The following is a 23,076-nucleotide window of genomic DNA, read 5'->3' on the forward strand; positions in this document are numbered from 1 at the left end:
CAATGCTGGGGCCGTGGCGCTGATGCACGTACGAGCAGCACGACTCGCCGCAGCAGAGGAGCACGCCGCAGACAAGACACAGGCCCGGTTCCCGCGGCACGCGGTTGCAGCGCGCGCACACTTGGTGCACATGGTGGCTGTACAGCTCGTCGTACTGCGTGGGCAGCGCAATCAGCTGCAGCGGCGTCGCCTGGTCGCGGATGATAAACATGTTGGCCACATACGCCTCGCTCATGTGGTCGGCGTGCTCGCAGCGGCGCTGCGCGTCCTGGGAGGCCGCCCCGAGCTCAGCTTGGCTGGCCTTGCGCGTCACGCACCACTGCCAGACGGTCGCGAGCGCCTCTTTCGGGCTCTCGGCCACCTCGCGCAGCGACGGCGCGACCACCGACTCGTCCTTGCCGACGAGGCAGCAGTAGTAGAGTTGCATGCGGCGCTCCAGCAACCGGTTGGACGTGCGAATCGTGGCCAAGGTGGACGTAAACGACTTGAAGTCGCCGAGCGCCGAGAGCCGAAGCAGCGGTTCGAGCTCGCACATGCGCCGAATCAGACACAGCGCGCCCTTGACGTCGTCGTCTTCCAGTGCTTTGGCCTCCCACTTGGCGAGCTTGGCCAGCGTCTTTTTGTGTGTCGCGGCTTCGACCGTCTTGATCGACGCGGCCGACTGGTGCCGCGTGTTGTGCACGCGCGAGCTCGTCGCTGCTACCGCGTTGCTTTCGTGCAACGTCGACACGTCGTGGTACAGGCTCACGGCCTTGAGCTTTTCTTGGACGAAGAACGCGTCCAGAAAGCGCTGCAGGTAGTCGGCAACGCCAAAGACAGGAACCATCTCGGCGATCGTAGCCGTGTTTGCCGCCACGACGCTGGCGACCACAAACGCCTACCATCCAAACATGAGAGGACCGTCGGTCGAGGCGAAGCGTACCGTAAACGTGTCGGCCACCAAGAGGCCGAGGATGGTTCCGCGAATGCACGCGTCAATGCTGCCAATCATCTAAGGCGTCGTCGCATGAGATGCGAGAGAATACTACGATGCGTACCTTGGTAAACTTGTTGTACTCGCGCTTGGATTCGCGCTCGACGGGGCAGCAGCGCTTGACCGTCTCGTAAATGACTTTCGAGTCGGCTGTAAACTGCACCATCGAAAACGACCAGCGCGCAAACTTGGCGACAGCCGAGAGCGACGAGAGCTCTTTCTCGAGCGCCACGGGCCACGCGTCGCCCATAATGTCAAACGGCGCGTCGTCGGCCTCGACGTCGAGGAGCGTGGCCGCGATCGTGTAGGCGCAGGCCGACCACAAGAACGGCGCGCCCTTCTCAAAGCTGCCGTGGGGCTCCCAGAGCACCTCTTCAAAGTACCCTTTCCACACGTCAAACACTTCGTCCGACTCGGTCATCGGGTGCGACGTGGGTCGAAACCACCGGTGCCACTGCCGCGACGTGTTCTCGACAATCCGGTACCACGGTGCGAGCGACCGCGCCGGCGGCGGCGCCTCGGCCGCGACCACCGGCAGCAAGATATTGCACAGCGTCTTGCAGAGCGGGCAGAGAAACTGCGTCATGTTGGCGTCCCCGTCCACGGCCTGCATCCCGTCAAACTCTTCGCCGCGCAGCGCCTTCTCGTGCAGCGTGCGAATGTACGTGTCGAGGCAGCGCATGTGCACCGTGTGCTGGCACGTCCGCGCAAAGAGCCCGCACGGAACAAACGCGAGGCCACTCGTCGTACTCGTCGAGCTTCGCGTATGGAATCGATACTGGCGCCGGCGCGGCACCGGGATACGTCGCAGCGCTTGCTGGATGACGCCGCCCAGCGCGTTCGCCACGGGCGCGTCGCCGTCGACGTGCATCGGGCCGAGTGCCGGTGACGCCGCGTCGTCAACATCCAAGGGCAGCACCATCGGTGGCCCTTCGCCGCCGCTTTCCATGTCCGAGGTGCCCGCGCGCGGGCGACGACCTCCGTCCATGTCGTCCGACTCGCGCACGCCCTCTTCGCCATCGTCGTCGCCCTCGTCGTCTTCGCCCTCGTCGTCGTCCTCCATGTCCCAAAAGAGGTCGGCAAACGCCATGCGCCGCCCAGGGGCCGGGTGGTCGCGCACGGCAAAGAGAGCCGGGCCATCCTCCGGGTAGCTCACGAGCTTCATGTGCTCGATGAGCGACCCAATGTCCTTGCGCGTCGCTTTCGCCGACGGTGTCAGCGCATCGTCCGGGTGCGGCCGGAACGTATTCGAGAGCACCGTCGACTGGTGCACAAAACCCACCATGCCCATCTCGTCGGGCTTGGAGCTCTCGTGGCACAAAATGCAGCAGTTTTTCGACCTTGGCCTTCTTCTCGTGCTGCGACTCGGGCGACGCATCTGGACGCACGCGCTTCTTACTCTGCATGTCGGCGTCCGCCATCGTCGCCTGCTCGTCCGCCGCGTCGTCGTCCATCTCGTCGTCGGCATCGTCGGCACCGTCTGCCCATCATTTGCGAAAACGTGGCTTGTTGCCGCGCCATCGCCGCCATCGCGCGCTGCTTGGCCTGCTCCTTTCGCTCCTGCAGCGAGAGTTCGTTGGCACCCGCTTTCGTCGCTTCGCACGGCGTTGCTTGCTGCAGCGCGGCCGCGCAGAGCGAACTGTGCGTTTTGATCGCAGTCAAAATCCAATCGAGGACTTCGTGCTGCTCCTTGTCGAGCGCGTCGGGGTTTTGCTGGCACTTGAGAAAGGTCGGCAACAGCGGCTGCAGCAAGCGCCAAAAGCCGTCGTCGTCCGCGCGCATCGCCATCTGCACGCCAAACACGAGCACGTCGAGCGTCATGGAAACGACCGTCTCCGAGACGTTGGTGGCGTCCATCGTCTCGAGGAGCTGCTGCAAGAGCTTCATCGTGCTCGGCGTCGTGAGGATCGTCGGCACGGACGCAAACACGGGCAAGGGCGGCGGTGGCAGCACCAGCGGCGGCGCGTTGGGCGGCTGCGACGTGCGCCACGACGCGCACCGGTCCCGCGCCTGCTCGTGCAGCTCGCGGTTCAAATGCACGTGGTACGGATTGCACTGCGCCATGTACTGAGGCAAGAGCTCGTACTTGCCAGGCTCCATGCCGTTGGGCGGCACAAACGTCGAGAGCTTGGTCAAGACGGGCTCGAGGCGCGCGGCCGAGATCGTCTCTTGCCCGCCGAGCGGCAGCGCCATGTTCTCGCTCAGCTCGGAAAACGACGAAAACTTGACCATGAGGTGGTGGAGCAGCTCGTTCGACAAGAACGCTTCTTCAAACGCGGCGCCCGTCGACGACGGCACGTTGGTCGCGAGCACAATCAAAAGCCGGAGGAGCTCTTCGACCATGTGCATGTTCTGGTCGTCGTCGTACGCGAGCGCGGGTTCGAGTCCCGTCGTGTCGGCCAAGTGGAAAAACGACGCCAAATGGAAGCGGTCCAGCAGCAGCTGCAGCATCGGCTCGGGCCCGAGGAGCGCAATGCCCACTTGCAGCATGAAAAGGTCCGAATCGCGGTAGTTGACGCAGTACGGCAGCGCAGAGTAGTTGAAGAGCTGCGTAATCATGTTTTCGTCCCCATTCCGGCGCCAGAGGTTGCTCTGGATCTGGCTCGACATGACGAGGCACTTGAGTGGCGCGTCCAGCAGCAAGAGCACGTCGTCGGGCGAGAGCGCGTCGAGGCCGAGGAGGGTGGTCCAGTTGGACACGTCAAAGCGGTCATTCTTTTGCACGTACAGCACGTGCTTGAGAAACGCTGCCACAAACCGATGGAGGGGAATGTGCAGCGACGCTGCGTCGCGCCACACGCCGTTGGCGTCTTCGAGGCGCAGACAGTAGTCCGTGCCGGGCGTGCCGCCGGGCAGCACCTTGGCGTGCACGACCGACTGCTCGAGCGTGACGCGCTTGATCTCGGCCACCGAGGCCGCCATGAGCTCCGAAAGCGACGTGCCCACCGACGCGACGGCCGTCGAGGTAAGGCCCTGTAGAATTAGCGGGAAGAGCGCGTGCATCTTGATGCCGAGGTTGAACGTCGAAAACCAGCTGTCCGACTCGTACTCGACATGGGGTTCGTGGCGGCCCCGACGGATCTGTGCGTCCGCGTTCTACGCACAGAAAGCGATCCAGTTTGGACACGTATGTGGATGATAGTTGTACCTGGAGAAGTCCGAGGCAGTGCAGCCACTGCTCAAAGTGCCCCGTGTGGCAAATGAGATCGGCGGCGGTCCCATTGCCGAGCGCAAATTCAAGGTTGTCGGCCGCGTGCTACAGGGCATGTGATCCATGTTTCAAAAACACACGGCGGTACCTTGTATTTTGAGTGCGAGATCGCGGGGTTTTCCGGCTGAAAGAGCGTGCCGACCACACCGCTTCCGAGCGTCACGCGCTTGGTCGAGGTTTCGAGCACGGAAGCGAGCGCAGAGAGCAAGATGGCGACGATCGAGTTGGCGCCGCCCATGTAGGGCACGAGGAGCGACGGCACGGTCAACAGTTGCGTCGCAAAGTCAAAAATGCTGTCGCTCGACGCGCCGAGGCCTTGGAGGTACGAGCTCGTGTTGTGCAAATACGACGAGACGAACGCGTCCATCATCGTCGGCTTGAGGTGCTGGTTCAGAATGAGCTCGTGGAAAAGTCGGTTGAGCTTCTGGGACGCGGGCTTGTTGAGGAGCGCATAGTTGCGCACGAGCGACGTCAGCGTCGACGTCGGCGCCCGCGGCGGCGGCACGCTGGCTGTGTGCGGTGCCATTTCGGCGAGGTACGTGGCGACGAGCGACTGCTCGTCAAACGGCGGGATCCACGTCGAGAGCGGCGTCTGCGTCGGAAACATGGTCGTCAAGAACGAGACCGCATCGGCGTTGATCGGGTGCGTCTTGAGAAAGCTCTCGAGTGTCGCATCGAGCGAGAGCGTCGAAAATAGCGTGTCGGGTGCCACGGCGCCGCGTGGTGACGCGATCGCGTGGCTCACGAGCTGCGCGAGCCCGTCCGAGACCTCGCAGAGTTGTCGCAGCCAGTCGAGAATGTCGTCGAGGTGCCGCATGTGGTTCGAGTGCCGGACCGGCGCGACGCTGAGCGTGTAGCCGTCCATCGCGTGCACGAGGTGCGTCGCGTACCGGAGCGAGTTGGTCGTCGACACGATCGAGCAGCCTTCCGCGTCCGAGTGATTCGCAATGCCAATCGCCTTGGACTTGGACACGTTAAAGTGCGTGCGAATGGCTTTGACCACGTCCTGGAACGGATGGACGTCGTCGCTGTGGAGCCGCACGTCGTACTCGGTCGCGGGCGGCGCCGCTTCCCGCTCCGCGCGCGTCTTTGTGTTAGCGGCTTCGCGCGCGTCGTCCGAGTCCTTCCACGAAATACGATCCGGAGGAGGCACCATCGCGCAGAGCTCGCGCATGACGGTCGTAATCTCGACCGAGTCTTCGGCCATGACCAAGACATCATGGACGTACTGGACGACCGTGTTGATGAGCGGCGCAGCCACCTCTTGCATGCCCTTTGGGAGCACGAGGGGTTTCGATATGGACGCGTCGCGGCCCGGGTGCTTGTGGCAAAAGCCGTCTTTCGCCCACGCCTCCGTGTCGCCGCAGTCGCAGCATCCGCCGGCCGACGTGCGCTGGAACGAGACGTCGTGGCCGTCGTGGTTGCTGTCGGCAAAGCACGCTTGGCACATGACGCACGTCGAGTCGTGCTGGCAGTCGCGGCAGCTGTACGCCATCTCATCGGCTTTGAAAATGTACCCGCAGACCTTGCGCTGCTTCTTCGCGGCGAGGCGCGCGAGGATCGGGTTCATGGTCGGGACCTGCTTGATGGCCTTGGGGCGCACAAGGCTTCCCTTGCGCAGTGCGCTGAGCGGAATGACCTGCGGCGTCGGCGCCTGCACCTTCTTGAGCTTCCCGCCGGCGTCGACCATGCACGTCAAGAGGATGTCCAGGCCCTTCCGGATGTCTTGGCCGTCGACCTCCCCATTGTCGACCGCGGAGAGGAAGGCCAGCTGCGCGAACTCGGCGACCTCGGTCATCTTGCGCTGCGACTCCGCCATGGCCGCGGCAGGTGGAGAACCAGGAATGGGACCCAGCTTTTGGTTGGTAGATACTTTATAATTTCGCAATAACTCTGACATTCGATCTCCTGTGTTATAACATCTCGCATTCAGTGTGGATCCTACCTTTCTAGACACTATAACACATAATTTCATTTTCGAATACCTTCTAAAAATGTATAGCTAAAGAAACTGGATACGTATGTTAATATTGGCATACGCACCAAAAAAGAACCTGTCAAACACTATCGCAAACGGACGTTCCATCGACTAAGTCGGTTTCCATCAACTAACTAAACCCACACAAGACCGGCCACGCTACTCGTCCGGTCGCGCTTGGACGAGAACGAGCTAAAGCGCAGGCGTGGGAAGAGGCTCGCGGCCGAGTCGACCGAGTCGCGGCTGATGGAGCTCCGGCGGGGCGTCTCGGGCGGCGACGTCTCTGCCTCGAGCGCGTCAATGGACGCGCGGGACTCGATCGCATGGGACCGCTCATAGCGCGCTTCGTCGGTCGGGAAGGCGAGGTCGACATGGAGAAGCGCCTGCCATATACATCGTCGTCCTCTCTTGTACGACGCCTCCAAGTACCTCCATCTTGTAGCTCGAGGTCATGGGATACGGCGTCGACTGGTAGCTCAAAAGGTCTTGGGCCAGCGACCCGAGCAGGCGTAGCCGGTTGAAGTTGACAATCATCTCTTCTTCGTACTTGGGTAGCTCGTGGAGCCCGACGACGTTCTACCATCTCTTAGTAACCGCATGCTGCGTGCAGTCGAGTACCTGGAGGTAGAGGCCAATGTAGGGCATGCATGGCGGCTTGACCGTCTTCATGACGCGGTTCATGTCTCTACCGCGCACGCTTCAGAAACAAGCGTCGTACGACACCGTACCGTGACCCGTTCTGGGTGTACACTTGGTACTTGGCGAGCGTCTCGGCGGTCGCGGGGCTCAACTAATCGAATCCAATCTTAGTCGATGAGAGCACAGTCGACTCTCTCGTACGTAGCTCATGGTCCGCTTGAGGCGGAAGACGGCGGTCGACTGCAGAGCGTACAAGATCGCAATGAACGAATCAAAGTTCTGAAACGTCTCAAAGCAATGCACGGCCACCTAGTGCAATAGTCTTACATGCCAATCGAGCATCTGGCTACCTCGACAAAGAAGGCGATGACGTCAGCGCGGGCTTGGGGCGACTCTTCCAGCAGCACATAGTTGATCACGAGCGCCGAGAGCTAGACACAATCATCGATCGTCCTTGGTTTTTTTCTCGGAAAGAGATAGTACGTGCTGGAACCAGTGCCGAGCCGCCAAGAAACCAGTGTGATTGCACTTGGGCTGCAGTAGCTGCCGGATCGGGATCTGTGCAAAGACCGCGTGTGACACGAGCGTGCACTGCCGCGCCAAGTCGAGCGCACTCGTCGCCATCCTACATCGGTCGTCCATGAGCATCTCTCGTCTCTCTCTTCCTCAAGAGGTACGGGTTGAGGCGACCGAGGCGGGCGCGGGCGCCATCGTAGCTCGGCTTGGCGCCGTACATGCCCAGCATGTGGGCATACAGATCGGCGTACAGCGAGGACGGTGCGGCCGCGCGGTAGTAGCGCTCGAGGCCGCTCACGTAGACAGCAAGCTGGGTTGAAGTTCCGATGACGCCAAGGCAGTCGGTAAACTCGGGCGTCAACGCAAGCCCGGGATGCAAGTACGCTGCGAGCGCAAGGAAGAAGAGCGCGCCGCAATTTGCTACTCAATAAATGAGCCGCATGCGATATAACATCCCCATGAAAAATGACGTACGGTCGCGCTGGAAGTTGGCAACACTCCACGCCTTCTTGAGGCCCTTTTGGCTCTGGACGGTCTTGGCTTTGAGAAGCACGAGCAGCGACGCCATGTCCATGTACGTCGTGCTGTTGAGGACGAACGCAAACATATCGTGGAGGCGCATCGACTTGTCCGCAACCAAGTACGTGAGCAGATCCTCGAGCCGGCCGCTTTGGAGCTGGAGCTTCCCGTCGGCCGTGGTGGTGAGCGTCACGCTAAGGTGCCGCATGTACGCGGTTGGCGGAGCGTACTGCACGCCGTGGTCTTTCGGGTGGCGTCGATACTCGCGCGGTGCGTCCCCAAAGAGGTCGACAACGTGGCCGTTGGCGCCGCGTCCAAGCAGGAGTTCCATGACGTCCTTGAGACCGACCTCGAGCTGGCTTGCATAATGGACGAGGCGCCGGCCCCACAAGTCGGGGATTTCGAGCACGGACGGCGTCGCAAGCAGCGCGAGGCAGTCCAAAAGCACGTGCGACGAGGCCGGGGGCGCTTGCAGTAACACCGCAGCAGGCGTCATCCCGAGACGGTTCTGCGTCGAGATCAGCGCACCGCCGACAAGGAGACGCTGGATGAGCTTAGGTTGGCCGGCACGCGCCGCGATATGCAGCGGTGTCTCCCGCTGCAGATTCGCGTGGCGCACGTTGGCGCCGCGCAAGAGACACACGTCGACGAGGCTCAGGTCACCAGCCGCCACCGCCTCGCAGAACGCAGTCGTGCCGTTGGACCACGCGACCGCGTTGAGATCGGCGCCGAGCCCGAGGAGGGTTACGACACCTTCGACGTTGCCGCGACTGCACTGCAGCATGAGCGGGGTGTACCCGCGCGGGTCTCGGCAGTCGAGGATGCGCTGCCCGCCGTGCCCAAACAGCGTCGGTGCGATTTCGGGAATGTGCGACTGGAGGACGTGGAGCGGCGTTTGCCCCGCCGCGTTGCAAACCGTGGGGTTGACACGATGTTCGTCGAGAAGCTCGACCACCATGTGAGCTTGGCCGGCGCTAACAGCCGCGTGCAGCGGCGTGTCGTGCGACGCCGGGAGCCACGGCAGGCTCGCGAGCAAAAGCCCTCGATCCCACTTGCACACACGGTGCAGTGGCGCGTCGCCGTGCTCATCCACGAGTGCTTGGAGACCAAGGACATCGCCGCGGGACGCGCAGAGGCAAAAGAGAAACGCGTCAAAGTCGGGGGTCGCAAGAAGCTTCTCATAGTCGGCGTCCGAGACGAACACCAAGCGCTTGGGGAGCGGCGCGGCGCGGAGAAAGTCGACAATATCCAACAAGGTCCAGGAGAGCACGAGCGTCTCGTTGATGCCGAGAAGGACGAGGTCGGACGTGAGTGCGGGACACAAGCTCGCTTGCGAGTGCTTCTTGATGCTCGCGACGCGCGCGCCGCGGTCGCTTACGACAGCGCTGAGTTGGATGCCAATCTCGGGGGTCGAGAACGGCAGCGTAAGCGCCGGGATCGACGTCGCGCCGACCGACCCATCGTAGCGCTGAAGCCACGCGAGCGCGTCTACAAAGTGTGCAAAGTACTCGTTGTCGTTGATGTGACCGCAGCGCGGCAGGTACAGCTGGGTCCACTGCAGTAGCTGCGCCAGCACCGCAAGGTCCTCGATCGCCGCGTGCACAAGGACGTACGAGAGGACGCATCGCCGTGACTCGGGCGTTGCGGCGGGTGTCGCCCGCAGCGTTTCGTCGATCCACGCAATCGTTTCCAAGAGCACCCAGAGCTTATGGGACGGTAGCGACACCGTGTCGATCGTGCTGAGGCTATTGATCGCAAACGACCAGTCGTCCGTCGCATCAGACGGGTTCAAGTGGTGCGGTGGTAAGTTCCGGAGCTTCTGGAGGTGTGTTGGCGATGGCGCATGGGCGTGTCGATTGACGCCGCTGTAGAAGAGCTCGATGAGCGGCAGGAAGACCTTGTCTTCAATGTAGTAGCGCACCGCAAGCCGCGTATCGTCGTCGTTGCTAAAGAAGATAGACTGCATGATCTGATTCTCCAGCTCCGAGATGAAGCGCAACAACGACGTCGGCGTCATGGGGTTGTTGCCCGCGACCGTGGTCGTGGCGCGAAGCCGGAAGAGCTCGATTTGGCGGTCGATGGTGCTTGCATGCGGCTTGCTCGCGAGCTTCGCAGCGATCGACGTCTCGTTTGCCACGAGCGACGTCAAGCTCACGGGCCCTTCCGTGTCGGACGGACTCTGCGTCCGCACGCGGCGGAGTGCGTGGACCCACTCGTCGGCCTCGACCTTGGTCGTGCAACTGCAGAAGAGCACATAGTAGCCCTTGACGACTTGGAAGCTGTACTTGCGCTTCGTCTGGTACGTGTCAGCAAACTGCACCTTGACGATCCCGTCGTCGAGACGCAAGCAACCCTTGACCTTCTTGAGCTTGGGATTGCGGTAGTAGACGAGACGCGCGTCGCGGTAGAGCACGAACCATCGCGTCTTCCACGTGTGCCAGTTGTGACCGCGCTTGACGAGCCACCCTTCCTTGAGCACGGTGCTCGCGCTTGGCGACACGACGAGGTCGAGCGCGCGGAGGCCCACGTCGACAGCGCCGTACGCCTTGGTATCGTCGTCACTGTCGCTGTCGTGGGTCTGGATAAGAAGGAGCGGGTTCGGCGACCGGAGGCTCGAGGCCTCGCTCGGCCGTTTGCTGCTGGCGCTATCGTCCTCGTCCTCGAAGCTCCAGAGGTCGCGGAGGAGGCCACGCCCCGTACTTCCGACGCAGGCCGACATCTTGGGTTCTGCGCTTGCGCGTCAAAATTTTCGCCCCAATGAATCGCACATCATTGGTAGAAAATGGGCCATAATCAGCCAATCAGACGACTGCATGACCAAGTAACCACCGTAGAAAGTTCAAGTTGGCACGATCGCAGCTCATCGTCCCACGAGACGACAGCAGCTAAACTTTACTTGTCAGGCGACGACGTCGGCGCAGTTGCGACTCTGTTAGTAGCAGCAAGGGCAAGGATCCATCCGTGGCCCATTCAGTATCTGTGGCGGACCGATGGACCAAGGATGGTTGGAATATTCAAGGCAGATGGCGCGAAACTGTGTTGTGAGAGAGCAACCAGAGTGCAACGGCAGTTTTGGGTGGTCACGTCTCTTGTGTCGCACGTGGAGTCCTAGTACCGCCAAACACTGAATTCTATTAGAAAATGTGGAGAGAAGGGAGAAGAAAATGAATTGACATGCAGACTAGACTTGGCTTGTCTCGGGCTTGCCCACGCCGTTGTTGTACTCGTCGGGGTAAATGTTGAGCCACGCCGCATGGAGCTTGGCGTAGTGGTCGGGCTGCGTCGCCTGCCACCCCGCGGGGTCTTCGGCCCAGAGCACAAAGATCGTCGAGACGGCGCTTGCCATGAGCGACATAAAGAGGTTGTTGATGACGTAGCCGATGAGGAACCCAAGGACGCCGATCATGGCTTCCGGCTTCTTGAGACCCGCAAAGAGCTGTGGGTCCTCCTTCAAATGGGCCGAAGCGACTTGGATCGTGAGGAAGCAAGCGAGCGTGCCGACGACGAGGTTGCCGAGGAAGAAAACTTTTTGCGTCAAGTCGTCATTGGCAATCGCAGACCAGCCTTTCGACGCAAACATCTTGGAAACCTACGACCATACCGTGTGAGATGCTTCGATAAGTGGCCGGGTTTGTACTTTATGGCCGGCCTTGAGGAAGCTGTAGCCATGGATCCCTACGTAGGCGTACGCAAACCGGTTGAAGGTCTCCATCCACGACTTGATGACGCCAATGAGGCACGCGAGACAGCCCACGATGCACGCGGCGACACAGTTGCCGGATTGTTGCGCTGCGTACGAGATGCCAGCCAGAACAGTTTGGATCGTCTCCAATATGGCAACGATGAGCGACCCAAAGCAAATACTACCGAGGTTCACGGTGAGCGCGCGGCCCCATGCGACGACCGTGATCATCGGCGCGGCCGCGTTGACCTTCCAGTTCGCGACGGTACCCGAGACAGTGACCGCCAAAATGTTCTTGATAACCATGGCGCCCCAGAAGAAGACAAGGAGGATCGGGATCAGCAAGCCCAGCGCTTGGCCGTACTGGACCTTGACGCGGCACGTGGCAAACGTAGCATTGTGGGCGCACCCGTCACTCAATGCGATGGCGCCTTGGTGGTGCAGCAGCCCAAATGTGCCAACGATGCACGTGATGGCCCACGCCAATTGGACGCCCACCATGACGAGCGCGACGACGAGCGTGAATGGAAGTCGAAAGATGGCTTTGCCCGCAACGTGCAAGTGCACGGCCGCAAACTTGACCCGGTGCTACAACCACGACATCAGCTAAGATGTCACTCGTCATGCAATTCGTCACGTACCCGAATGCACACAGCGTAGAGCAAGATCAAAAGTGCGATGGTGCCAAAGACGGCGGCAGGCCACCAGTAATGGGCGTCGCCGCGTTCGTGGAGGCGCTGCGTCATGTAGACAGCGGCAAAGACGTTCGCGAGAATCATAAAGGCAATCGAGGCCCAAATGATGCACTCCCCCACAAACATCATGGTGAGGATCCAGAGCAGCGAGATGCCAATCGCGATCGCTCCCGAGATACCGCCGTAGTTCAAGATGACCATGAAGCCTGTCGTCTTCTTGACATCTTGGATCTGCGTCTCGGAAATATACGTCGCGCCAAAGCTTGCAGCAAAGTAGATAGTGACGCCGACGACGATGAGGAAGAGGATGGCGAAAATGATATCCTTGCACGAACGCGAATACTCGGGTGGCGAAGGCTCGTTGATCGCGCCGCTGGCTTTGACTTTGCTCGTCGCGTCGGCCATCGTTGTTGGATGTTGCAAGCAAGTTGACGAATGCAACTCTTCGATCCTATCGCTAGAAACATCAGTATAATGAGATCTGCGCGCATTTGGATTTGCATGTGTGAAGGTTTGTATGGATAGCATCGAACATTGGCTTTCCTTCGATTCGAACCTTGTCGCCACCTCAAAATCCATGGCAATCGTCCAGCCCATGTCATGAGCCGTCACAAATGAGTTGTAGTGACGTATATTAATGCGAGGGACTAGATGCGGCCGAGCATGGCTTGCATTGCGTGCAGATCGCTCGTGTTGAACTTGGTGCTGATTTCTTGCAGCTTGTTGTGCAGTTGCCGAGCCCGCATACTGCGGCACGTGTCCGACTTCTTTTGTGCGGGGCGCAATTGGTCTTGCCACTTGGTACGAAGCGTCTCAAGGACCGTGTGCTTGAGGTCAAAGCATCCTTGCAGCAGCTCGTCTTCTGCTGTGTCGGACGTGTCCAAGTGGCTGCTCACAGCACCTTGAAGGCCGGTAAGCTGGTCCATCGTGTCGCGATGCAGCTTGAGGGCCGCATTAAGGTTCGTTTCGATCACGTCCGTGCCCATGCGAGACTGCAAATGTTGAACGTGCTTGGACGCCTGCGTTTTCAGCGTCGCGAAGCCGTGGCAACACAAGGCCTCGATCTTGCTCTCACGGAACGCGTCTTGCTCGTCGAGTACTGCATCTCCGAGAAGCTTGAGCTGTGAGAGCAAATGACGCTGCGTCTCTTGAGGGTTGAGCTTCGAGCGAGGCAGCTCCGTGGTCTTGGCACTTCCGGGCAATTCTTGCTTCCCACAAATAGGCTTCCGCGTCGATGGGGCGCTCCGTTTGGGGGATGCTAAACCGGCACGTTATGAACAAGTCTGTCGAAGGGTATCAACAATACCTGCAATGACGTGCATGGTCTCCTTGCTTGTGTAGTGGAAGGAATCGGGCTCGAGATCGAGCGACATTGAGCTGCTCGTGTCTGACGTTTGCGAGCTCGTTGGAGACTCGGGTGGCACCCAGGCGATGCCGCGCTCTTCGGGATCTTGTGGCTCTTCTTCTCTTGTGTTGTCTTTATTGCTCGCGACAAAGTCGTTGGAAAATTGCTGCATGCTCTCAAGCAACGAGGTGAGGCTGCTTTTGCCAGTCGTTTCCGAGGCGAGCGAGCAAGTGTTCTTGGCAGATGTCTACAATGTGCATGATGCGGCGTACGGGTTTTCAAATATGATCGCAAGAGTATTACCGTCGATAGAGGCCCCATGGTGGCTCCCTGCTCGCCAGAGGCTCTGCCGTATCCTTGGCGTTTGTCGTGGCCGTCCGAACGACCCCTTTTTTCTTGGGTCGGATGTTGCTCGACGTGGAGCAGCGAGTATTGCTGTGCCTGCTCATCGCCTTTCGGGTCGTAGTCGGAACGGGATTCTTTGTGGTGGTGCAAACGTCTCGGGGCTCGCTCGGTCGCGCTCTGCCGTCCACGTCGTGTAGACGATCGATTGGGTGGGCTTTGTCAACGTACGCTGACAATACCTCCTCCTTGATCTGTACGTTGCGGCGAGTTGAAGGTGTGGGCTTCGTGATCTCAATCTTGTCGCTTGCAGACGCCACTTTCGTTTGCACGTGTGCTTGCTGCTGGGTCCCGGGCTCGACCTTCATGCGCTTGTGAGGCGGGCTTGCCGCCACTTTCCGTGCTGCGACTCGAGTTGCAGCCTCGACCTTGACGACCGAAGCACTTGTAGGCTTCTTTGAAGAAGACCCTCGACGATCGGGGTGGCGCATTGCAGCCGATCCGGTGCGATGGTCCGTGGTGGGTTCGACTTGGTCAATAGAGCGCTTTCCTTGCCCCTTCGTCGGAGCTCTCGGCGGTCGCTTCGTGTGCGGCTCGTTGCTGCCTCCGGACGCAATGTACTCAGCCTTGATTTCTCGCGTGCTTTCGAGATCCTGCGATAAACGATGTAAGTCAAGATTGTTGGCGAACGCAAGTGTATACCTTCGTTGCCTTCATCGTTTTGGACTTGTTCGCGTCCTCCTTCCGGCTTGGCTCGGCGTCTCGCGCCTTCATCTCGTCCTCCTTGGCGGAAGCAAGTGCATTGTAAAACGCTGATGGGCTCTTCTTCGCCGGAACTTGCCGTCCTGCCTTCTGCTGGCCAGGAACGGCGTGACGAGTCGATTTCGGGGGGCCAAATCGCTCACAAAGAGCCTTCTCGAGGTCAGCAAGCGCCTACGGCTGACATAAGCCCCAGACGTCATTTTCAGGCTGTGACCTCGGCGTTGGCCTCGATAATGACGGATACCCCTTTTACGAGACCCCACTCTTCATCGTTCACGTTCGGGATCACGTCAGCGAGCGACAGTGCCGGCTTGACAATGATGGAGATGCCGAACTCAGTGTGCACATTGTAGCCATCAATGTCGTTTGTGTGGAGCTTGAGAAACCCTTGGGCGTCTTCGGCCTTGACCGGAACTTGCAGCTCAACTTCGCATGTCAAGCCGCCAATGTCGATCCATGGCGCATCGCTCGCAGTAATCTGTTGTCACATGTAAGAACCAAATATTTATATAGGGGACTTCATACCCGTGTTTTTCCACTGCCCTCAAACACAATGCTGCGCAGGGAAAATGTCGAAACGACACCAACCTCGCGGTTGAACTGATTCAAGATGTCGCGCGTGCCTTGTCGAAATTGCTAGCATAAAAAGGGTCAGAACGAACTTGCCTTCACACTCATACTTTGCACCTTTGCAGTAACCTCTGAGATCCACTTGGAGAGAGTTGAAGGAAGCTTTTGCAGCAGGCTTGTCACGAGATCTTGCTCCTTCTTCCCATTTCCCTTTCGAAGCAAGCGCAAGACGCGGTACACAAACTCGAGAAGCAGGGCTTGCAAGTGAAACGACTTCATCTTCGGGATGTTGTACACGATGTGGAGCATCTTCGGGATGCACGTCGTGCTGGCTTGCATGTCGCTCAACGTCCCTTGTGCATTGCTGGAGAAGATTGCCGTGACGACGCTCATCGCTTCCGTGGCCAAGGGATCGCAGTCTGAGAGCCGACGTTCGATGACGGCCAGCACTTCTTCCACTAACGCCTTTCGATGTTGCGACGGGAAGAGGTCCCACTCGGCCTAGCATCAAGTGTTCGCTTCAAGCCATAATACTGGCAGCTAGCTGACCAAGTCGGCAAGGTTCGTCAAGAAGACCTCAAGCCACCGTCCTTGGGTCACTACATGGACTGCATATTGATGTTTTTGGTCGGGACTCGCGGAATGTACCGTTTTTCAAGGACTTCAAAACGTCGACGAGAGCCGCTGCAAAGCCAGCCTCGTGCAGTCGCCGCATGCACGTTTCCGAGTCGACGAACGAGAACTTCATGACCCTACCCATGTGCTGAGTAACCTGTATCGAGCACATGCACGTGTACTTGATGAGGTTGATAATCGTCGCGTACTTGCGCTTCTTCGTCTCTTGCTGGAGCAGCTGGACGAGCGCATGCGCCGATTCCTCGGCGCCTTGGAGCGTCTTCTTCTTGGCCTTGGCCATCTGCTCGAGGAGGAGCGTGCGCTTCCCGACCGCGAGACCCACGAGGTGGTTGATCGATTGCATTGGTCGGTCGTCCCCTCTGTTGCACCGCGCGTCCAATCTCGAAATGAAGCGGACCGATTTTGCGCGCGAGATCTTTCAAAATCAACTTGATTTCAGTATGTGAAAACTACCCTACCCCGCTTTGGATATTTACGGCACGTGATTGGCCGTAATCCGATTATTTCAATCTTCCGGATGACAGGCCCACGGATTGGACAGGGTCCGATATTATCCGGATCCATCCATTCCACAGCTTTCGTCAGCATGAACACCAGCGCAGACGAGCCCGCGCCGGAGCGCGTGTACCTCAAGCCCAACTGCGAGTTCCGCTTCGAGGTCCAGGGCGCCGACGACGTCCTCATCCGCCTCAAGTCGGGGACCGCCGAGCTCTTTGGCGCCGAGCTGGCCAAGGAGAAAGACTACCGCTTCCGCAAGTGCCAACTGGCCATCTTCACGTGGCATGGCTGCGAGCTCCTCGTCACGGGCAAGTGCTCCGTGTCGTACACCTCGGACGAGACGCCGATGGCCTCGATCATCAACATCCACACGCAGCTCGATCGCATGCGCTGCGACGCTTGGAACGTCAAGGGCTGCGGGCCGCGCGTGCTCATTACGGGCCCGACCGACTCGGGCAAGTCGACCGTCACGCGCATCCTCCTCAACTATGCGCTGCGCATGGGCCGCAAGCCGACGTTTGTCGACTTGGACGTGGCGCATGGTCTGCTGAGTGTTCCCGGGACGATTGCCGCGACGCCGCTCGAGACCAACTGCATGAGCGTTGAAGACGACTTTGTCTTGACGGCGCCATTGGCATACTATTTTGGCCACACGACGCTCAAGGACATTTCAGAATTGTACAAGTTTCAAGCGTCGGAGCTGGCCAAGCGCGTGGACCAGCGCCTCGCCAACGACGCTGAAGGTACGCATTTCCTCTTGCGATAGGCCTTGGTTGACACGAGTTTGTAGTCAACGCCGCGGGCATCATCGTCAACACGTCGGGCTCGATTGATAATGAAGGCTACCAAGCACTCGTGCACTGCATCCAGGCGTTCCGCATCGACCTCGTCATCGTCCTGGGTCAAGATCGGTTGTTCAGCGAATTGAGCTCGGCCGTGTCGCCGTCCACGTCCGTCATCAAACTGCCGCGCTCGGATGGCGTCGTCCAACGGTACCTTGGTTGCCAGCTTCATCCTCCTGGTGCTTATACGGTGCGTAGCTCCAACCAGCTTCGGCACCAGCTTCGCATGGACGGCTGCCATGCCTACTTTTACGGCAAGAAAATCCCAAACGCGGCGCCGATGCAGTCGCTCTACGAGTACTCTCCCCACGTCGTCGAGCTGTCGTTTGAAGACATCAACATCTACCGCGTGCACGGTACACTGCCATATCCAAACGGTTTCCGACAACGATGGCCATAGACTTGACCGTCTCGGACGTTATGCTGCCCGTGGGCCAAGTCGACGACTTGCAGCGGCTGCGCGTGCTTCCGGTCGAAAAGACTGTCGACTTGGCGCACTGCATTGCGGCGGTCATCCACAAGTCGAGCATCAAGGACGACGACATTGGCATGGACCCGCAGTCGCTCCTCGCCGCGAGTGCCGCTGGCTTTGTCCAAATGTACGACTCGACATTTCTCGAATCGCGATGGCTCATACGTTGTCGTCTCGTAGCAAAGCGGTGAACGTCCAAACGAGCAAGATCACGCTGCTCGTGCCCTGCCACGGCCCGCTTCCGTCCAAGAACCTCGTCGTTGGCTCGCTAAAGTTTATGGAGTAATTTGTCTCATAATCCATGGCACTCCACCCGATTCGTCCTTCCATCATCCTCGCATCGTCGTCCATAGCTGTCGTCCATTACACGTTCTTGAACCTGGTCCTCGAGATTCGCTTCGTATCTCGAAATAATAATACAATAAAATCCAAACAAAAAGGCAGATGGCACTCTGCGAGATTGACGATGGGGCTGCCCAACTACGACCTTGCGACGGGCATCTGCGTCTGCCTCGTGGGCACCACGCTCTCCAACTTTGTACGTCCTCGCATTGCCATCGTCGTCGACACGCGCCTTCTCCTCTGCAGGGGCTCAACATCCAAAAGTACTCGTTCACGCTCCAGGCGCACCTCGCCGAGGCCGACCGCCGCCCGTACACGGCGCTGTGGCAGTGGTGGGTTGGCATCAGCTGCGTCATAGTTGGATCGATTGGCGACTTTGCAGCGCTCTCGTTCGCCGCGCAGGTCCGTGGCTTCCTCGTCGCCGACACATCATCCTGTGGCGTAGAGCGTCATCATGCCCGTCGGCAGCTTTACGCTCGTGGCCAACATCTTCTTTGCGCACTTTTGGCTCAAGGAAGCGTTGACATGGAACGACTTGTATGGCACGATCTTCATCTGCCTCGGCGCCATTATCGTCTGCGTCTTTGGCGCGCACGAGAGCACGTCGTTTACGCTCGACGAGCTCATCGCGCTCTACGAGCGCTGGGACATGCTCTTCTACGCCATCTTCATCGTGCTTGTGATTGTCTTCTTGTACACGCGTGTCGTCTGCCTCGCACCATAGCGTCCCATGCGATCATGTGTAGCTCGCTCCTCAAGACGAACTCCGAGGCCGCGCTGCACACGCACGGCGCCGCGTCCGAGGCGTACGCGGTCTACCGCAAGTGGCACCCGCTCGCGTACGCCGCCTTGTCGGGTACATACGTTGGCGATTTATATCCGACTGAAGCAGCCTGCGTAGGCGTCGTCGGCGCGCAGTCCGTCATGTTTGCCAAGTCGACGGGCGAGCTCATCAAGCAAACGGTCGCGGGCGACAACCAGTTCAGCCACGTGCTTTCGTTTGGGATCCTCGCCGCGCTGGCCGTGACGATTACGACGCAGGTCGGTCTTGTACATGGAAGGAAGGCCTCCGAGAATATGAGTCGTATAGACGCATGTGCTCGCGATGGGGCTCAAGCACTTTGACGCGCTCTACATCGTGCCCGTCTTTACGGTACAAATCTATCGAAGTCGAGAGGAGGATGCACATGGACGTGCTAGTGCTTCTTCATCACGTTTTCCGTGCTGGGCGGCGCCGTGTACTTTGAAGAGTTCAAGAGCTACTCGCTAGCGCAAGCCATTTGCTTTCCGATTGGCGTCCTCGTGACCATCTACGGCATTACGATCCTCGCCAAGCGCGACATGCGCTCGCCGCCCGTGCAAGGCTATGCGCCCATCGCGCCGTGAGCGTCTGCCACGTCATAGTCGGCCCCCATGAATACAAAGTCGACGACAAAAGCACATGGATTGGAACGTCTTACTGCTTGATGATGACCGTCTTGTTTTCAACGTACGGGCGGAGACCCGCCTCGCCGAGCTCGCGGCCCAGACCCGAGTTCTTGAAGCCGCCAAACGGCGCCGCCGCGTCGAAGACGTCGTAGCAGTTGACGTACACCGTGCCGGCGCGGAGTCCATTCGTGAGCTTCATGACGTTGCCAATGTCCTTGGTGACGACGCCCGCGCCGAGGCCGTACTCGGACGCGTTGGCGCGCGCAATCACCTCGTCGACGTCCTTGAACTTGAGGATGCTCATGACAGGCCCAAAGATCTCTTCCTTCGCGATCGTCATGTGGTCCTCGACGTCCGCGAAGACCGTGGGCTCGATGAACCAGCCCTTCTTGCCGTGGCGCTTGCCGCCCGTGAGGAGCCGCGCGCCCTCGCGCTTGCCCGTCTCAATGTACGCGAGGATCTTGCGGAACTGCTCTTCGTTGACCTGCGGCCTACGCGCAGAAATGATAGATAGCAGACTTGCGAGGCGTCGTACCCTTGGGTCGTCTTGGCGCAGAACGGGTCGCCCACGACGTTCTTGGCCGCCGCGGCCGCCGACTTGGCAAGGAATTCCTCATAAATGTCTTCGTGGACAAAGACGCGGCTGCCCGCAATGCAGCATTGGCCTACATAGGACGATGATCGTCGTACGCGATGAGAGGAAGCGGAAGACCTTGGTTGTGGAAGAGGCCGAGCTGCGACGCGGCGATCGCAAGGTCCAAGTCCGCATCGGGCATGATGATGTTGGCCGACTTGCCACCGAGCTCGAGCGTCACGCGCTTGAGGTTGGACGGGTGCGACTGGCGCATGATCTCAAACCCGACCTCGGTCGAGCCCGTGAACGCGACCTTGTCGACGAGCGGGTGCTGCGCGAGGTACCGGCCCGTCGTCGCACCGTCGCCCGGAATGATGTTGACGACACCCTTTGGGAACCCGGCCTCGACGAGGAGCTCACCGAGGCGGAGCGCCGTGAGCGGCGTCTGCTCCGCGGGCTTGAGCACGCTCGTGCAGCCCGTCGCGAGAAGCGGCCCGAGCTTCCACGCCGCCATCAAGATCGGAAAGTTCCACGGAATGATCTGCGCACACACCCCCACGGGCTCGTCTTTGGTGTAGCAGAAGAACGGCCCGTCGATCGGGATCGTCTTGCCCGTGATCTTGTCGGCCCAGCCCGCGTAGTACCGGATGCACTTGATGGCGAGGTCGATGTCGACGACCTTGGCGACATTGCACGGCTTGCCGTTGTCGAGCGCTTCGAGCGCCGCGAGCTCGTCCGCGTTGGCCTCGATGAGGTCGGCAAACTTGCGCATGAGCGTCGCGCGCTGCGAGCCCGAGAGCTTGCGCCACGGGCCATTGTCAAAGGCGTTGCGGGCCGCGTGCACGGCCTTGTCGACGTCGTCGACGCCAGCAGCGTGGACGCTCGCAATCTTGGCCTCGGTCGCGGGGTTGAACGTGTCGAACGTCTTGCCGGACGTCGCGGGCACGAACTCGCCGTTGATGAGCAGCTGCGTCTGGTGGACAGCGGGCGCATGGTGGGCAAAGCGGCGGCGGGCGCTAAAGCTGCGGCGGGCCGCGCGGGCAAAGACGGCGGCGTGCATCGTGCAGAGTCGGTTGCAAAATGAGCTGCAAGACCCAGATCCAGATTCTGGTCGGCCAACTTCAAGTTCACCCATGGCCCTACAATGACGCCATGTGCTGACACGACGACGGGCAAGGACCTGCGCCCAGCTGGTCGTGCGTGCACCGATTGGCTCGTGGAAGGCGTCGGCTGGACGGCAAGGTGTCAGTTTTCTGTGGCGATCTTTGTTCAGATCGCCCCGTCTGGTAGCAGGAAGCGGACAGCGGCTAGATGCGATACCTGCAAGAACGGTCATCGGATGCTAAACCTACTACCTCGTACAAAGCGCCCGAGCCGTGTGGTTGACGGCGAGATGAAAAGGCAGGTTGTTGCGTCCTCTGCATCTTCATGGCTTTGGTGCGACGAAGGACATGAGCCGCGAGAAGGAAGCACCCACTTGAGCCTTCGCGTACACTGCTGAGGCTGCGTTCAACGTACCGCTTGGTTGATGATCCCCGCGTTTCAATATCTGCTCTCGATGACGAAGGACAAGTTGGATTGCTCGGAAGGTGCTCGGGCCCGCAGCTGGCACACGTCGCTTGGCTTCTCCGCGACGTCGAAGAGGCGCTGCTACTGGGTTATCTTGCCACCTCGATTCTTCGTCGATTCGTTGGTCATGTACTAGCAGTTAGCTGCGTACGAAGACGATGTCGCTGTATATGCCTTGATGGTCCGTTAATCAGTTCGTGAGTTATGCAAGGTGACTGTAGCGGTCGTCGGAGTGGCGCAGGCGCGTGAAGAGCTTCCAGCCGAGCCAAAGCACGATCGTCATCGGCGTTCCCACGACGAGCGCGAGCATGCTGCCGTCGATGGCGAGGTTGCCGCATTGCTTGAGGATGCCGACCGCACGCACATACGCGACCGCCCAACGCGACGTGCTGGGCGATGCTACCAGTCCCATTCACAAATGAGCGACGACTCAAAACAAGAGACGAGAACCGACCAAGGTCGTCGACGACCACGACGCGCCCCTCGGCGTCCCGTTCTTCCAGCTCAACGTCGATCGTGCTGAGGCGCACGGATGCTGACGTACGGAGGAGCTCGCTTTCGGCGGCTTCGATCTTCGCGGTGACGTCTTGGACCTGCGTGAGAATGGCCGCAATCTCTTGCACGTTCGTCGCTTGCTCGAGGAGCTTCTCCAGCGCCGCACGCGTGTGACGCAAGGTGGCGCTACGCCCCGACGCATCCTGGTACTCATTGCTCGCATCGGTGCGCGCAACGCGCTTGGACGCGACCGTCGTGTTGGGAACCACGTCTGGCACGCCTTCGAGCGCGCGAACCATGTCGTGGAAGGCCTCGACGCGCCATGTAAAGCGCCACGTCCGCAGTGGCACTTGGTAATCGCGATGCTCGAGGTAGATGTCCTGTGGGCAGGAAATGGTCGCGTTGGTTGAACGCGAAACGCATCGCAAGGACGAGTACGCGTTGCGATCCGCCGACTCGGACTCGCTTTCGAGAAAGCCGTGGATGAGCAACTGCGACTGGATGTGCGCGCGCGCCGCGTCCCACGCGCCACTGCCGTGCTTGGCGCGGAGCGTGATGTCGGCGTTCCAGATTAGCATCTCGGACAAAGCGGAGGGCGAGGCGCTTTGGCCCGAGGCCACATGCAGCGTGCCAGCGTCCAAGGAACCATGGCGTTCGGCCAAGACACGACCGCTGGACAAGCTCACGTACCCGCTACCATGGGTTGGAATGTATCTGCTTTCGATGTCGACGTCCCCCAAGAGCATACTGTCCTTGGTGGTAATATCGTCGGCGTGGGTAGCCTCTCTCGTCGTTGGGAGCACGCTGTGCACGCACGAGGCGAGGAAGATGAGCGCAAAGACGCTCGTCGCGATCTTCATGAAGGCGGAGGACGGTGGCGATGGACGAGGTGGAGGCGAAGAGGAGGGCGGGGCGTCGTTCTCGCCGGTCGTCGTCGAGGAAGGAGAACGTCGCTGACGAAGGGCCATGGACGCAATTGACGAGGAGC

The 23,076-nt window shown here is 59.9% G+C and overlaps 9 protein-coding genes across 9 annotated transcripts in view; 2 read left to right on the forward strand and 7 right to left on the reverse strand.

Moving 5' to 3' along the window:
• The window catches only part of SPRG_20610 (hypothetical protein), a gene marked incomplete at both ends in the record, with an annotated part of 6,358 nt that extends 376 nt beyond the window's left edge, over positions 1 to 5,982 (reverse strand). Inside the window, 6 exons of the mRNA XM_012347828.1 lie at positions 29 to 877; positions 923 to 991; positions 1,038 to 2,313; positions 2,451 to 4,069; positions 4,122 to 4,229; positions 4,273 to 5,982. Of these exons, the coding sequence (XP_012203218.1) occupies positions 29 to 877; positions 923 to 991; positions 1,038 to 2,313; positions 2,451 to 4,069; positions 4,122 to 4,229; positions 4,273 to 5,982 (5,631 nt within the window). The remainder of the gene's footprint in view (positions 1 to 28; positions 878 to 922; positions 992 to 1,037; positions 2,314 to 2,450; positions 4,070 to 4,121; positions 4,230 to 4,272) is intronic.
• A 254-nt stretch (positions 5,983 to 6,236) lies between these two features.
• Positions 6,237 to 10,586, reverse strand: SPRG_08532 (hypothetical protein). Its single transcript, XM_012347774.1, has 9 exons — positions 7,792 to 10,586; positions 7,479 to 7,737; positions 7,285 to 7,426; positions 7,152 to 7,232; positions 7,003 to 7,110; positions 6,891 to 6,952; positions 6,781 to 6,847; positions 6,592 to 6,738; positions 6,237 to 6,545 (listed from the first exon to the last, which is right to left on the reverse strand). Exons 1-9 carry the CDS (start codon positions 10,553 to 10,555, stop codon positions 6,297 to 6,299), a joined length of 3,879 nt encoding a protein of 1,292 aa, XP_012203164.1. The 5' UTR covers positions 10,556 to 10,586; the 3' UTR covers positions 6,237 to 6,296.
• Positions 10,587 to 11,017: 431 nt separating this feature from the next.
• SPRG_08533 (hypothetical protein) lies at positions 11,018 to 12,660 on the reverse strand (the record flags this gene model as incomplete). The annotated part of the gene is made up of 3 exons (XM_012347775.1): positions 12,160 to 12,660; positions 11,474 to 12,106; positions 11,018 to 11,425 (listed from the first exon to the last, which is right to left on the reverse strand). The coding sequence occupies exons 1-3, from the start codon at positions 12,616 to 12,618 to the stop codon at positions 11,018 to 11,020; spliced, it is 1,500 nt and encodes a 499-aa protein (XP_012203165.1). The 5' UTR covers positions 12,619 to 12,660.
• Positions 12,661 to 12,860: 200 nt separating this feature from the next.
• SPRG_08534 (hypothetical protein) lies at positions 12,861 to 13,586 on the reverse strand (the record flags this gene model as incomplete). The annotated part of the gene is made up of 2 exons (XM_012347776.1): positions 12,861 to 13,471; positions 13,520 to 13,586. 2 exons carry the CDS (start codon positions 13,584 to 13,586, stop codon positions 12,861 to 12,863), a joined length of 678 nt encoding a protein of 225 aa, XP_012203166.1.
• Positions 13,587 to 15,895: 2,309 nt separating this feature from the next.
• SPRG_08535 (hypothetical protein) lies at positions 15,896 to 16,211 on the reverse strand (the record flags this gene model as incomplete). The annotated part of the gene is made up of 2 exons (XM_012347777.1): positions 15,896 to 15,929; positions 15,952 to 16,211. The coding sequence occupies 2 exons, from the start codon at positions 16,209 to 16,211 to the stop codon at positions 15,896 to 15,898; spliced, it is 294 nt and encodes a 97-aa protein (XP_012203167.1).
• Positions 16,212 to 16,443: 232 nt separating this feature from the next.
• Positions 16,444 to 18,008, forward strand: SPRG_08536 (hypothetical protein). The gene is made up of 5 exons (XM_012347778.1): positions 16,444 to 17,109; positions 17,157 to 17,358; positions 17,407 to 17,564; positions 17,609 to 17,807; positions 17,861 to 18,008. Exons 1-5 carry the CDS (start codon positions 16,455 to 16,457, stop codon positions 17,964 to 17,966), a joined length of 1,320 nt encoding a protein of 439 aa, XP_012203168.1. The 5' UTR covers positions 16,444 to 16,454; the 3' UTR covers positions 17,967 to 18,008.
• A 106-nt stretch (positions 18,009 to 18,114) lies between these two features.
• SPRG_08537 (hypothetical protein) lies at positions 18,115 to 19,408 on the forward strand (the record flags this gene model as incomplete). Its single annotated transcript, XM_012347779.1, has 7 exons — positions 18,115 to 18,218; positions 18,269 to 18,424; positions 18,468 to 18,728; positions 18,782 to 18,878; positions 18,924 to 19,063; positions 19,113 to 19,175; positions 19,223 to 19,408. The coding sequence occupies exons 1-7, from the start codon at positions 18,147 to 18,149 to the stop codon at positions 19,406 to 19,408; spliced, it is 975 nt and encodes a 324-aa protein (XP_012203169.1). The 5' UTR covers positions 18,115 to 18,146.
• A 39-nt stretch (positions 19,409 to 19,447) lies between these two features.
• SPRG_08538 (hypothetical protein) lies at positions 19,448 to 21,130 on the reverse strand. Its single transcript, XM_012347780.1, has 3 exons — positions 20,163 to 21,130; positions 19,986 to 20,115; positions 19,448 to 19,941 (listed from the first exon to the last, which is right to left on the reverse strand). Exons 1-3 carry the CDS (start codon positions 21,082 to 21,084, stop codon positions 19,479 to 19,481), a joined length of 1,515 nt encoding a protein of 504 aa, XP_012203170.1. The 5' UTR covers positions 21,085 to 21,130; the 3' UTR covers positions 19,448 to 19,478.
• A 665-nt stretch (positions 21,131 to 21,795) lies between these two features.
• On the reverse strand, positions 21,796 to 22,948 carry SPRG_08539 (hypothetical protein; the record flags this gene model as incomplete). The annotated part of the gene is made up of 2 exons (XM_012347781.1): positions 21,796 to 21,992; positions 22,048 to 22,948. 2 exons carry the CDS (start codon positions 22,946 to 22,948, stop codon positions 21,796 to 21,798), a joined length of 1,098 nt encoding a protein of 365 aa, XP_012203171.1.
• Between the last annotated feature and the right edge of the window lie 128 nt (positions 22,949 to 23,076).

The sequence above is a fragment of the Saprolegnia parasitica genome (assembly GCF_000151545.1).
Source record: "Saprolegnia parasitica CBS 223.65 unplaced genomic scaffold supercont2.38, whole genome shotgun sequence".
NCBI lineage: Eukaryota > Oomycota > Saprolegniomycetes > Saprolegniales > Saprolegniaceae > Saprolegnia > Saprolegnia parasitica.

What these genes read in the sequence shown, in the direction of transcription:
- SPRG_08536 (XM_012347778.1), top strand. Translation starts at nt 16,455, where the DNA reads ATGAACACCAGCGCAGACGAGCCCGCGCCGGAGCGCGTGTACCTCAAG. An exon ending in CCTCGCCAACGACGCTGAAG is followed by an intron (nt 17,110 to 17,156) that starts GTACGCATTTCC and finishes ACGAGTTTGTAG; the next exon opens with TCAACGCCGCGGGCATCATC. An exon ending in GCCGCTGGCTTTGTCCAAAT is followed by an intron (nt 17,808 to 17,860) that starts GTACGACTCGAC and finishes GTCGTCTCGTAG; the next exon opens with CAAAGCGGTGAACGTCCAAA.
- SPRG_08532 (XM_012347774.1), bottom strand. Translation starts at nt 10,555, where the DNA reads ATGTCGGCCTGCGTCGGAAGTACGGGGCGTGGCCTCCTCCGCGACCTC. An exon ending in CGCCTCGGTCGCCTCAACCC is followed by an intron (nt 7,427 to 7,478) that starts GTACCTCTTGAG and finishes CGACCGATGTAG; the next exon opens with GATGGCGACGAGTGCGCTCG. An exon ending in TACACCCAGAACGGGTCACG is followed by an intron (nt 6,848 to 6,890) that starts GTACGGTGTCGT and finishes CGTGCGCGGTAG; the next exon opens with AGACATGAACCGCGTCATGA.
- SPRG_08538 (XM_012347780.1), bottom strand. Translation starts at nt 21,084, where the DNA reads ATGCACGCCGCCGTCTTTGCCCGCGCGGCCCGCCGCAGCTTTAGCGCC. An exon ending in CGGCCTCTTCCACAACCAAG is followed by an intron (nt 20,116 to 20,162) that starts GTCTTCCGCTTC and finishes CGTCCTATGTAG; the next exon opens with GCCAATGCTGCATTGCGGGC. An exon ending in TGCGCCAAGACGACCCAAGG is followed by an intron (nt 19,942 to 19,985) that starts GTACGACGCCTC and finishes TTCTGCGCGTAG; the next exon opens with GCCGCAGGTCAACGAAGAGC.